This window comes from Caretta caretta, chromosome 2 (genome assembly GCF_965140235.1).
Source record: "Caretta caretta isolate rCarCar2 chromosome 2, rCarCar1.hap1, whole genome shotgun sequence".
Classification (NCBI taxonomy): Eukaryota; Metazoa; Chordata; order Testudines; family Cheloniidae; genus Caretta; species Caretta caretta.
This window is the reverse complement of record NC_134207.1, coordinates 38,008,421-38,022,773: the sequence shown is the minus strand read 5'-3', so window position 1 is coordinate 38,022,773 and position 14,353 is coordinate 38,008,421. Positions and strand designations below refer to the sequence as shown.

Genomic DNA, 14,353 nt, shown 5'->3' with positions numbered 1-14,353 from the left:
CATCAGCAGAGTTGACCATGATGGAGTCCCAGAATCGCAAAAAAGTTCCAGCATGGACTGAACGGGAGGTACGGGATCTGATCACTGTATGGGGAGAGGAATCCGTGCTATCAGAACTCCGTTCCAGTTTTCGAAATGCCAAAACCTTTGTCAAAATCTCCCAGGGCATGAAGGACAGAGGCCATAACAGGGATCCGAAGCAGTGCCGCGTGAAACTTAAGAAGCTGAGGCAAGCCTACCAGAAAACCAGAGAGGTGAACGGCCGCTCCGGGTCAGACCCCCAAACTTGCCGCTTCTATGATGAGCTGCATGCCATTTTAGGGGGTTCAAACACCACTACCCCAGCTGTGTTGTTTGACTCCTTCAATGGAGATGGAGGCAACACGGAAGCAGGTTTTGGGGACGAAGAAGATGATGATGAGGTTGTAGATAGCTCACAGCAAGCAAGTGGAGAAACCAGTTTTCCCGACAGCCAGGAACTGTTTCTCACCCTGGACTTGGAGCCAGTACCCCCCGAACCTACCCTCCTGGACCCAGCAGGCGGAGAAGGGACCTCCGGTGAGTGTACCTTTTAAAATACTATACATGGTTTAAAAGCAAGCATGTGAAAGGATTAATTTGCCCTGGCATTCGCGGCTCTCCTGGATGTATTCCCAAAGCCTTTGCAAAAGGTTTCTGGGGAGGGCAGCCTTATTGTGTCCTCCATGGTAGGACACTTTACCACTCCAGGCCAGTAACACATACTCAAGAATCATTGTACAACAAAGCATTGCAGTGTATGTTTGCTGGCGTTCAAACAACATCCGTTCTTTATCTCTCTGTGTTATCCTCAGGAGAGAGAGATCATTCATGGTCACCTGGTTGAAATAGGGTGCTTTTCTTCAGGGGACACTCACAGGTGCCCGTTCCTGCTGGGCTGTTTGCCTGTGGCTGAACAGAAATGTTCCCCGCTGTTAGCTACGGGGAGGGGGGAGAGTTGAGGGGGTAGCCACGCGGTGGGGGGAGGCAAAATGCGACCTTGTAACGAAAGCACATGTGCTATGTATGTAACGTAAACAGCAAGGTTTACCCTGAAAGAGTGTAGCCACTGTTTTATAAAATGTGTCTTTTTAAATACCGCTGTCCCTTTTTTTTTTCTCCACCAGCTGCATGTGTTTCAATGATCACAGGATCTTCTCCTTCCCAGAGGCTAGTGAAGATTAGAAAGAAAAAAAAATGCACTTGTGATGAAATGTTCTCTGAGCTCATGCTGTCCTCCCACACTGACAGAGCACAGACGAATGCGTGGAAGCAAATAATGTCAGAGTGCAGGAAAGCACAAAATGACCAGGAGGAGAGGTGGCGGGCTGAAGAGAGTAAGTGGCGGACTGAAGACAGGGCTGAAGCTCAAATGTGGCGGCAGCGTGATGAGAGGAGGCAGGATTCAATGCTGAAGCTGCTGGAGGATCAAACCAGTATGCTCCAGTGTATGGTTGAGCTGCAGCAAAGGCAGCTGGAGCACAGACTGCCACTACAACCCCTGTGTAACCAACCGCCCTCCTCCCCAAGTTCCATAGCCTCCACACCCAGACGCCCAAGAACTTGGTGGGGGGACCTCCGGCCAACCAGCCACTCCACCACAGAGGATTGCCCAAAAAAAAGAAGGCTGTCATTCAATAAATTTTAAAGTTGTAAACTTTTAAAGTGCTGTGTGGCATTTTCCTTCCCTCCTCCAGCACCCCTCCTGGGCTACCTTGGTAGTCATCCCCCTATTTGTGTGATGAATGAATAAAGAATGCATGAATGTGAAGCAACAATGACTTTATTGCCTCTGCGAGTGGTGATCGAAGGGAGGAGGGGAGGGTGGTTAGCTTACAGGGAAGTAGAGTGAACCAAGGGGCAGGGGGTTTCATCAAGGAGAAACAAACAGAACTTTCACACCGTAGCCTGGTCAGTCATAAAACTGGTTTTCAAAGCTTCTCTGATGTGTACCGCACCCTCCTGTGCTCTTCTAACCGCCCTGGTGTCTGGCTGCACGTAACCAGCAGCCAGGCGATTTGCCTCAACCTCTCACCCCGCCATAAACGTCTCCCCCTTACTCTCAGAGATATTGTGGAGCGCACAGCAAGCGGTAATAACAGTGGGAATATTGGTTTCGCTGAGATCTAAGTGAGTCAGTAAACTGCGCCAGCGCGCCTTTAAACGTCCAAATGCACATTCTACCACCATTCTGCACTTGCTCAGCCTGTAGTTGAACAGCTCCTGACTACTGTCCAGGCTGCCTGTGTACGGCTTCATGAGCCATGGCATTAAGGAGTAGGCTGGGTCCCCAAGGATAACTATAGTCATTTCAACATCCCCAACAGTTATTTTCTGGTCTGGGAATAAAGTCCCTTCCTGCAGCTTTTGAAACAGACCAGAGTTCCTGAAGATGCGAGCGTCATGTACCTTTCCCGACCATCCCATGTTGATGTTGGTGAAACGTCCCTTGTGATCCACCAGAGCTTGCAGCACTATTGAAAAGTACCCCTTGCGGTTTATGTACTCGCCGGCTTGGTGCTCCGGTGCCATGATAGGGATATGGGTTCCGTCTATGGCCCCACCACAGTTAGGGAATCCCATTGCAGCAAAGCCATCCACTACGACCTGCACATTTCCCAGTGTCACTACCCTTGATATCAGCAGATCTTTGATTGTGTGGGCTACTTGCATCACAGCAGCCCCCACAGTAGATTTGCCCACTCCAAATTGATTCCCAACTGACCGGTAGCTGTCTGGCGTTGCAAGCTTCCACAGGGCTATCGCCACTCGCGTCTCAACTGTGAGGGCTGCTCTCATCTTGGTATTCATGCGCTTCAGGGCAGGGGAAAGCAAGTCACAAAGTTCCATAAAAGTGCCCTTATGCATGTGAAAGTTTCGCAGCCACTGGGAATCATCCCAGACCTGCAACACTATGCGGTCCCACCAGTCTGTGCTTGTTTCCCAAGCCCAGAATCGGTGTTTCACAGCATGAACCTGCCCCATTAGCACCATGATGCATGCATTGGCAGGGCCCATGCTTTCAGAGAAATCTGTGTCCATATCCTGATCACTCACGTGACTGCGCTGATGTCGCCTCCTCGCCCGGTATCGCTCTGCCAGGTTCTGGTGCTGCATATACTGCTGGATAATGCGTGTGGTGTTTAATGTGCTCCTAATTGCCAAAGTGAGCTGAGCGGCCTCCATGCTTGCCTTGGTATGGCGTCCGCACAGAAAAAAGGCGCGGAACAATTGTCTGCCGTTGCTCTGACGGAGGGAGGGGCGACTGACCACATGGCTTACAGGGTTGGCTTACAGGGAATTAAAGTCAGCAAAGGGGGTGGCTTTACATCAATGAGTATTTCAGGCAGGACTTCACGGAGGGTTCCAAAAAGAAATGGTGCACCTAAGTAATTGTTCTTTTGGAACAAGCAGGTTGGTCTGGCCTCTGATTGATACATGGCTAGATTTACCTCGCTGCACCTTCTCTGTGAATGACTGCAGTGTGACGTAGAGGAATGAGTCCCCTAGACGGGGGAGGGGGAGAAGCAAATGAGTACAAAACAAATTTGGTCTATTTCTTGTTTTGATCCACTCCATCTATCTTTTACATCTTTGGCTGGCAGCAGACAGTGCAGAAGGACTGCATGCCATCCACATCTCATGGCTGCTCGGCAGAAGACGGTGCAGTAGGACTGCTAGCCATCCTCATCTCTTGGCTGCCTGGCAGAAGATGGTACAGTAGGACTGCTAGCAATCCGTATCGCCTGCCTGCTCACCGTAAGATGGTTCAATAGGACTGACTGCAGGACTAAAGATAATGACTTGGTCAAGTCACTCCAAATTTAGTCCCTGCGCCCATGTCTGCCCAGGCGCTTCTGGCCGATGTGGCCAGGAGCATCTCAGACATGACGATGATGGCTACCAGTCGTACTGTACCGTCTGCTGCCACAAGCCAATGGGTTGATGCTGCTGTGTAGCAATGCAGTACCACGTCTGCCAGCACCCAGGAGACATACGGTGACGGTTACCTGAGCGGGCTCCATGCTTGCCGTGGTATGGCGTCTGCACAGGTAACTCAGGAAAAAAGGCGCAAAAAGATTGTCTGCCCTTGCTTTCACAGAGGGAGGGAGGGAACGGGGGCCTGACGATATGTACCCAGAACCACCCGCGACAATGTTTTAGCCCCATCAGGCATTGGGATCTCAACCCAGAATTCCAATGGGCAGCGGAGACTGCGGGAACTGTGGGATAGCTACCCACAGTGCAACACTCCGGAAGTCGACTCTAGCCTCGGTACTGTGGAAGCACTCCGCCGAGTTAATGCACTTAATGCACTTGGAGCATTTTCTGTGGGGACACACACACTCGAATATATAAAATCGATTTCTAAAAAACTGACTTCTATAAATTCGACCTAATTTTGTTGTGTAGACATACCCTAAGGCCCACTAAAATTTTACCCAGTGTAACTATGCTGTGATTTAAAAAAAATTGAACAGCAGTTACGGACATTTAAAAGCACATACCAAGTAGGCCTAATGACTGTGTCAAAGGTTTTTAACCACAGACTGAATCTGGTTTACTGTTGACAACCTCCAGGATTGTCCTGGAGTCTCCAGGAATCAAAGATGTTATGTGATAAAAGCTCCAGGAATACAGCCAATTAAAATTGGCACCCCTATAATTCTATGCATATTCAAAGTGAACTTCTCGATGGGCTGGAATAGTGACAGCTGCTCCTGCTGCATCCCCTATCCAAATCCACATAAATTCAGGCCCAATGAGCGTTCCCGTCTATGCCAGACTAACAGAGTAGACAAAAAGGGGCTGTGCAACCTGCATGCATTCTCAGTCCCCTCTGTGCACCACAATCATGAAGCCTTGACAGCGGGAAGGGTCATTTACCTGTAATGAAAACTCTTTCCCAGTACACACTGTGGTGTATGCTGTGATTACTTATTAAATATAATGAAATAGATCCAGATAATGGTACGTGCACTTCTCTAAATAGTAACCCTGATGCAAATTCTCTCCCCTGTGCCAAGCAGAAGTATATGGACAGTCATGGTGGAAAGGTGTCCCAGGGCTGTCACAGGAGCAGAATCCTATTCCTCAGAACACTCTATAGCTGCACTAGTGTCACCCGTAACCGGGCTCAACACAGGCAAATACAGCAAGTTTGCCCATTATCTGCACTGTCACAGATCCACAGGAACCTTTTCTATTCTTCTGTCCCACCCATGCCCCATTTTTAAAGCTCCCTCTGGTGGAGGACAGGGAGTTTCTGTGACGCACCGGTGAGTGGTGTGTGCAGAGTGTCTGTGCACTGAATGTGTTCCCCATTTCCTGGACCCCATCCTCTAGGGAGTGAGACTGCTCTGGTTCTGCCGTATACCTAAAGTGGTGGGCAGGATTTGTTCCTTGAAGCACACTCCAAAGGGATGAGCTGAGTAAACTCAGAGGGTATCTATCAACATGAATCCAGATCTAAAGATACCCTGAACCTTTAGTATTTCAAAGATGCATATTTTTCCAGTTAATACTTTTCTAGTATTTCCAGTCAATACCAGCGCAATTTTAAAAACAACAAGAAGTTTCAATAACTTCAGGGATTGAAATCAGTGAGACTCACGCAATTACATTGTGAACACGTACTACTAAGTCTTAAACTTCCAGAAGCAAACAACTACTGAATAAAACCTGGAACTCCATCCTTTACTCATCCCACTGAGACCAGATGTTGCTGGGGATTCCTGACATTGGATCGTTTTATGGCATTGCCGCTGGGGCAGATTAAAGGCAACGTTTCAGTCCAAGTGACAAGCTTCCTGGCTTTTCTGGGTGTAAGTCAGATTCGTAACGTTATCTCAATGTCATTTTGTGGTTGAAAAATATTCAGTAACTCATAGCAGTGTCACGCTGAAATCCTACAGAACAGGTACTGGGCACTTTTGCTTTAAATGATTAAATGTTTTTGTGGAAGTGAATCTCACCAAAAAATGAAGTTCAGCAGAAAGTCAAAAGGAGAGTTGAGACCACAGAAATGAAAGGAACTCTACAACTATATGTTCATATTTTCCAAATATAGGATTTCACCATCAGCTCCAGTTTTAACAAGAGCAGCTTCTTTTCTGTGCTCCCTTTGGGAAAATGTTGCATTCAGTGATTTGAGCTGCAGTTTCTAATTATATTTTCATACTGTAATGCTGACTGAAATGCAAATTTGATGACAGAACAATTCAATCCTTGTAAAATAATCACAAAATTACTGTTTCTCAAACCTCAACTCTTACTCCCTGCTATTTAAGAATTTAAATTTAACAGCAGTAAGAGTAGAGCCAAAAACACACTATTTTTAACTGTTATCTGACTATAGTTGTCTGCACAGATTTCAGCTTGCTGCAAATGGTTCCTTTTGAAATGTGAATACCAGAAACATTCCAGAGTTTGGCTCTTCTACTTGAACTTGGTACAAATCACGGAGTAATCATTTACTTTGCCTTCCCAATATCATATGCATGGCATCTGGGTTTAGTTAAAAAAGCAACTGTTGATTAAAAGGCTAAATCTCCACTAAAAAGAAATGGAGTACTTGTGGCACCTTAGAGACTAATAAATGTATTTGAGCATAAGCTTTCGTGAGCTACAGCTCACTTAAATCTCCATTGTTACTCAGTTGTCACTTTAACTCTTTGTTGTTAATGTGGGTGAGAGATATTATCATGATTTATGCACAGTATGCATCCGATGAAGCGAGCTGTATCTCACGAAAGCTTATGCTCAAATAAACTGGTTAGTCTCTAAGGTGCCACAAGTACTCCTTTTCTTTTTGCGAATACAGACTAACACGGCTGTTACTCTGAAACCTATCACGATTTAGTTACTTTTAACAGGGTTGAAACTAACTTCTGCAAAAAATGTGATTTAAGGGCCTGGTGCTTTACTGGTTTTCCCGTGGTGTGATTCCACTGACTACAACACAGTTACACTGGTTTTACGGTGGTGTAACAGAGTGGAACATTGGGCCCTTAAAATGCAAGCAGGATTGGCACTCTTGAAAGGTTTTCAAATCCATATAAGAAGATTCAGAGTATTGCAAGTAGAAAGCTTTTATTAAAAAAGTGGCTTAGATTGTATTGGCAAGAATTGACTTATCTTTCTAGCCTATTTTTAGATTGTCATTGTCCATCAACTCACACAGCTCAAGGTACAGTCACTAAAACAATAAAGTTATTTCTAGAGTAATGTATCAACAATTTGAGCATGGTTTTTAATTTTACAAGTTGAATCCTGTTTTGCAATGAGCTTTATATTCCATTTTTAGCCAAGATCTCCCTTAAGGTGAAGTACTCTGATTCTACAGTAATTACCAATCAGTTCACCCTTCTTTATGGATAAAGAGACAAGACTGTAAAAAGGGATAGTCTCCTGATGTGTGCAAAGGACAAAACACGGAGAAGTGATATAAATTGTGGGTTCTCAACCACCCTCCTATACAGGAAGGGGAAGCCTGAATTTTTTTTCCCCCTGTGGGTATGGTGCATGGGATTATCACATAGATTGAGAAATCAAATTCTAAATTATGCCATCTTGTTAACGTCACAAACACAGAAGATAAATCAAGTGTTAGTCAGAAAAATGCTTCATAACATATAGGATTAACCAGATTTAAAATACTCTGTCCCTGGGAGCTGTGCACAGCATTAGGGACCTTTATCACTAGCCATCTTCCTCATTTCACATGAAGCAAGGATGTGTGCATTTCCCACAGTTTCTGCATTCTGAACTCAAGGTTGGTCTATCAAACCACCAACTTCCTCACTGTTGGATTCTTAATAGTAGATAAAAACAAGGCATTCTTCTGATGTTCATATAAGACCCAATGCTGAGAAGGACTGAGTGTCTTTAGATCCCACTGAAGTAGATGAGAGACAATAGCTCTCATCGCCTTGCAGACTTGGACAACACTTGGTTCACTCAGTTTAATCAATACTCTTGTATTTCACACCTTTTGTAATAATATTGCTAGAACCATTTTGGTCAAATGGGGAACTGTTTGTCTTCCTTCCATATATCAATCTAATCCTTTTATTAAGACTTGCTAAAGTAAAACATATCTTTAAAAGATGGAATTGATGTGCCGTTAATTAAAATAATTTTAAAATAGACCCATGAATAATTCATGTGGCAACCACCATATGAATTATTTCCCACTAAGCAGGCATTTATAATGATATTAAGCACAATATAATCTATGGGAAATTTTATTTATGCTATAAATTAATATGATTGTGCCTCTGCACTCATGGTATGGCACTAGTGAAACAATACACAAAGCTTGGTAGATAATGGTTTACATACATGGGACGGATCCTGAAAATGTGAATACAAATAATTTGTTGTCCTACTCAATGCAAGTAAGTAATTGACTGGTGTATATAATTGCTTTCAGATTCTGACCTGGTCACTATAAATGAGTCAACATATATGCCTTTTATTAAATATTTAGGGCTAGATTCTGCCACTACTTGTTGTGTAGTACCTTACTCAATGAATAAATCTCCTTGATTTCAGTGAGCCAGATTTCTGTAATCTCTCTTCATACATGGATATATGGTGAGCAATTACTCATAATAGTAGTCCAAATGGCTCACCTGTGTATGGGGTGCACAATCTAATGAAACAGGACAACAGGCAGAGTAACTATGCAGTGTGGATAAGAGTGGTATTAGAAAGTCTCCACTCCAAGGACGAACAAACTTTCATGTAAGATTTTAAATGATCATGACGTTAATAAGAATATATTAACCATATAGTATTTCAAAGTAGTTGCAACATTATAGATCTTAATTAAATTTACCTAAATAAAAAAATAGAGTGTACATAAAATCTGATGCTTTACCATTAGGTGAAATTTTTTTTTAAATGTAGTTTAAAAATATAGAATTTTTGCAGAAGATTTAAACTCCAAAGTATAGATTTAATACCAAGTACAACTGTTTTAAGATTTTAGATGCATTTATTTCTGGCGTTCTGTTTAAGCAAATTTATTCTAGACTATTCTTTTCAGAGGTGCTTTCAGTCTTAATGTCTATTGGTTCACTTTTAAAAACAATTATTAATGTTACCATACTTGAATATGTATCTGTTTCTTTATAGCTTTCAGAGTAGCAGCCGTGTTAGTCTGTATTCGCAAAAAGAAAAGGAGTACTTGTGGCACCTTAGAGACTAACCAATTTATTTGAGCATGAGCTTTCGTGAGCTACAGCTCACTTCATCGGATGCATCTATATATGTTTCTATATAGTTATCTTTCTTACTGCATTGCATTTTAAATTGTTGCGCAGCTCCTTGAGTGCTTCAGCAGAGGGGCAGGTTTAAAAAAAAATGATCAAAGTTTAAAGGTTTTATTGTTAGCTCGGGAACAGGGAAATGGTGGCACATAGACATGCTAGAATTATCAAATATATTTTTTCCAGGAAAGAACACACACGGCTTCATCTGTGATCTATTCTTAGAATTAATAATATAAATGTACCCACACACTAATGTAGCCAAAGATTTACAACTTTAAGAAGTGATGAATTCTGCTCTTGGTAACAACTTCCTTTCAAGAAACGTAATTTAAAAAAAAAGTTTCAGGAAAAAAAAAAGCCAATGTAGCATTTTACTTTTCAACTAGTACTGCATTGTTCATCCTACAACTCTTTTTTTTTAAGCTAATCTTTTCTGTTTCTCTTTGTGGGATAAAGAGTGGTTAGAATAGCTCATGTGTAGGGAAGAAAAGGGGTAGGAGCATACATTACAGTTATCTTAGTATCTTGGCATATTTCAGATTATTTCTCAGGAAGCTGTTGACCCATTCCTCCGTAAACATAATACAGTCAATCTATCACATGCCCCACGTCTCTGATAAAAGGCTTTAACATTGTATGATTGCAGCATGTGCTAGGAGCATGCATGAACACAGATGATTTAACAGAGAACTTTTGGAGTCTGGTAGCATAATGTTCCTATCAGTGTCTATTGTTGGCTTGTTAAACACATCGGGAATTAAAAAAAGAAAATAGATTCTCAGTTTAATCTGAACAAGACAGCAATTTTAAAACGTTCCAACAATACACAAAACTGTACTGATGCCTAAACCAACAAAATTCCTAACAAAATTATTTTTGTGTAACCAAGACGGAATATTTTGCTGATGTTCCTCTATATTGTTATGTAGTGGTTTAAAGTGTCAAGCAAGAACTACTTACTATATTTTATTTTCCCTTCACGGACCATTAATCCAAATTTAACTTTGCTTTGCTGTCTGCACACAGAATTAGTAGCTGGAAGCTGCTCTGCAGTTGTCTGTAGTTGCTCATCAAGGCAAACTTGCAGCCAAAACAAACCAGCAAAAAAAAAAAAAACAACCCCAACCACAACACGCTTTAAATATATATATATATATATATTATACAAGCGTGTTGTATAATAATATATATTATAATACCTGATTTTAGAAATGCAAGGCGTTAGTAGTCCATGCCCTGGCAGCCCCTGGGAAACAGCAGCAGCAGCAAGGGGGATAAGTCCAGCATCCACTAGATTCTCACAAGCCTTTGGCTGTGTGGACTAAACCACAGACTCTGCCTCCAGCTGACGTCAAAGTCACTGTCACATGGCCAGATGAAAGCCAAGAGAGCAGTGGTTGTCGTAGCAACCACAGCACGGCTCTGAAATTATTCCAATAGGTCATCTGCCATACTGCGTGCACATCTGAACCATCACGGGCTCCCTGACAACCCGAACACCACGAGCTCGCTTCAGTTCGCGAGGAGGAGGAGGAGTCGTTGCTCGGGGCTGTTTTTGCTCATGTCCCTTTAGGAAAAGGCACTTCAGGGGAAAAAAATAATAACAGAAGAAAATAAACCCCTCCTCCCCAAACTTCACTTCGATGCCCGTCATCAGTCCGATGAAAAAAGCCCCGCTCCACCCCCGCCGCCGAGGAACCAGCAGCCGCCCTCACAGCACGTGGCGACTCGGTGTGGGCGGCGGGCCTGCAGGCTGCCCTGCACAGTCACCGGCCCGAACAGCGCCCGCACCGGGCTTTGCACAACGGGGGTGGGGGTGTGAAACGAACATACCGGGAAAGCGCACGCGGCTGCGCGGTTACTGACAGCCCCGGCCAGGGCCGGCTCTACCCTTTCTGCCGCCCCAAGCAGCGCGCCGACCTGCCGCCCCCGCCAGCGGCGGGAGGGAGGGAGAGAGGCTGCCGCAGAAGTGCCGCCGCTGCGGAAACGCCCCCAGGGCTCACGGGCCGACGGCCGCCCCGTGCACCTGCTTGGAAGGCGGCTGCCTGGAGCCCGCCCTGGCCGCGGCGCTGCCGGGCGTCAGCGGCCTCGGGGAGCCCAGCTCCGCGGTAAAGCGGGACGCGGCCGGCAGAGCCCCGCACCGAGGCAGAGCACGCACGGCAGCGGGGCTAATCAACATTGTGCGAGCCTGAATGCGACCAGCTGTAGGACCCCAGCTACGCTCCCCGCTGACATCCGAATGACTTGGGGACCCTCCCCCCCGCCATCCTGCTCCAAGCACATTGTTTAGAGAAAAGAAAGCCTGTCTTTTTCCTGCTGCTCTGGATAGATATGTCGTGGGAAGAAAACTGCCAAAAAATAAAATAAAAACCTTACAAACACGGATCCAGTCTTTACCCACCTTCTAGCGCCCTAGATACAGCACCAGACGCCGATTTTCTTAGAACTTTAGAGGACCTAAATCAGCTCTTTTAGTCAAATTGCCACTTTCCTTCCGTCTATACATTACCACACATCCAGAGCTTTGTAGCTGCTGCAGAAGGGGGCAGGATGGGAGAATTTCACCTTTCCTAAGTGACAAGGAGAAAGAGGGGTTCTAACTGGAAATTATTTTTATGCTCATCTGAATAAAGGCAGATGACAGTCAGTGCAGAAGAGCAGATTAAGACAAACAAACAAAAACCCACATACACACGGGCTGCATGATCATAATTGGGGACACAATATCCTACAGAATGGTGACAGCAAATCAAACAATGGAAGTCCCTCTGAAGTTAGTTTTAGCCACCTCACATTAAGAAAGCTAAAGCAGAAATGGAAGAGACCTAGGAAAGGATAACAAAGAGCATTAGCGGAAAGGCTTTCATCCATGTAAGGGAGAGACTACAAAAGGTTTAGTATGGGAAAGAGGAGAGCTAGAGGGGAGATGACTGAAGTAAAAAGAGTTATGAAGGGACTGTTGAAAACTGACCAGCCCTCCTTTTCACTCTGTTACAGAACAAGACAACTTGATAAAATTAAAGGACACTAATCTTTAGAACATAAAAAAAAACCCCAAAACCAACTATTTTATTCAGTTTTTAGTGAACGTATTAAGTTCTCTTCTGGAAGAGGTTATCAGCTATTCAAATACTGTGGTTAGATTTAAAATACACCCAAATAATTTCACTGCCAGAAATATTTGTGCAATAGCGATTGAAGCTGAGATAACCGTGAGTAATCAAATTTCATGCTTCAGGGCATACAATCATTGCCTGCACCAGCTAGAGAAGAATCCCTTGCCAAGAACAACAGTATGGCACAACTACTAGGTGCCTTCTCAAGGAGATATTGCCTTCCTTTTCAGCAGCTACCATTAGCCACTACCAGCACCAGGAGATGAGGCTGATCCAGTATCAAGGTGCTCCCTGGTGCTAAGGGGACCAAAATTCAGGGAGGAGGGGTTTCTCCACCTTTTCCTACATGATCTTAGGCAAGTAATTTAGTTTCTCTCTCCCTCAGTTCCTCACCTGTAAAATGAGATAAGAGCACTTCCCTATCTCATGGGGGTGTTGTGAGGATAAATAGAAAAAAGACAGGTGCTCAGATGTAAATTTTTTTAAAAAAACTAATGTTAAAATTATATAATACACAGGTTAAGAAAAGAGTGTCTGTACATCTGGGTGTAGTGTTTAGATTATCCAAAAGTACAAAATCTGGTTTAAAAGCCCTAAACTACTTATAGTAGAGAATCTGCAATAACCCAAATTTAGGTGAATAAATTTAACAATACAGTTTAGGAATTAGAATCTGAATACTCGGGTACATCACTCATGAAAAGTTATACAGAAAGTTAGTTGTAGAAAGCAAATATAGGAATGAGTATAGATTGTCCCTCAGTAACTGAGCATTTAGGATAGGTTGTCCCTTAGTAGATATAATCCATCAGAGAAGTATTTCAGTTACTTTCCAATTTCCCTTCTCATCAGCACTCCAGCTCATCTCTCCTGGTATTGTCGATATCCAGTGATGTGTTCTATGTAGATGTCCCTTGACCACCTGATGGCACCTGACACTATGAGTTGCCACATCAGCCGAGTGTAGTGTTGACCGATTCCACATTCTCTCAACACTCGCTTGTTATTGGGGCCCCATTTGCCCAGGGCGTCAACGATCAGAGCGTGAATTTGAATCTCTTGCCCCTAGCTCTCAAGGTGGCGGCCAGAGGGGCATATTTCTCCAGCTTTCAAGATCAGGTGTCATGGTAAGCCGGGGTCCTGTTTTCAAAGGGAACTGTGACATCCACCATGATGATCTTCTTCCGTTCCTTGTTGGTGGTGACGATGTCCGGTCGCAGTTGGCTGTCCGTTCTGGGGATGGTGGAGCTCACAGCCACCTTTCCCATGGGTGGCGGGATGGCTCTGACTAGGTGATCTTGGATGGCGTTGTACCGCAGCTCCTAGGCTCTGGAATGGGCCTTGCAGCTACACAGGACGTGGGGTAGCATCTCGTTGGCATAGCTACACTTCCTGTATCGCTTGTCCCAATTCCCGTGGCGGACGGCTCCGTTCAGCGGGACACAGTTGAGCCGGGGCCTGTGGATGAATCTCCAGTCAGCAAATTGGGTGAAGCTGCACCCAGGGAGGAAGTGGTTGCTGGCATCCCACTTGCACATCACCGCAAAGGCCTTGCTCTGGTCCAGCTTCCGTTTCAGGTTTTTCACGTAGTGGCAGCAGATGGTATCCTTCAGCATCCTCTCCAGCATGGTTCTAGCTCTTGGAGTGATGATTGTGTGCTCCGTGTTCTTCACCTCTGGCACTAGGACTCCCAGTCCTGGCGTTCCTCGCACCATGTTCAGTGGCAGCCGATCATCACGTGGCAATTGTCGTCTGAGACGTGGAAGATAGAGGTTGTTCTTTAATTCTATCAGCAAAAGCCCTGAATAGTCTGAGCATGTTCCTATATGATTTTGTTGTCTTGACATAAAAAGAAAGTGCCCCCACTGCATCTAGTGGTTGAAGTTTAGCTGCCCCGGGGGTTGAACAAGGTTTGGGAAAGAAAATTGGGAGGTGATGGAT

General features: G+C 44.5%; 2 protein-coding genes across 3 annotated transcripts in view; one reads left to right on the top strand and one right to left on the bottom strand.

The window, feature by feature from the left end:
- The window catches only part of NCALD (neurocalcin delta), an 81,634-nt gene extending 69,815 nt beyond the window's left edge, over nt 1-11,819 (bottom strand). Inside the window, exon 1 of one of the 2 annotated variants that reach the window (XM_048841387.2) lies at nt 11,698-11,819. The gene's annotated coding sequence lies outside the window, so the exon portion shown is untranslated. Of the gene's footprint in view, nt 1-10,495; nt 10,935-11,697 lie in introns of those variants that run through there. The other variant, XM_048841385.2, reaches the window with a different exon arrangement.
- On the top strand, nt 168-1,880 carry LOC125632727 (uncharacterized). The gene is made up of 2 exons (XM_048841384.2): nt 168-558; nt 1,146-1,880. Exons 1-2 carry the CDS (start codon nt 168-170, stop codon nt 1,664-1,666), a joined length of 912 nt encoding a protein of 303 aa, XP_048697341.2. The 3' UTR covers nt 1,667-1,880.
- Nucleotides 11,820-14,353: the final 2,534 nt, after the last annotated feature.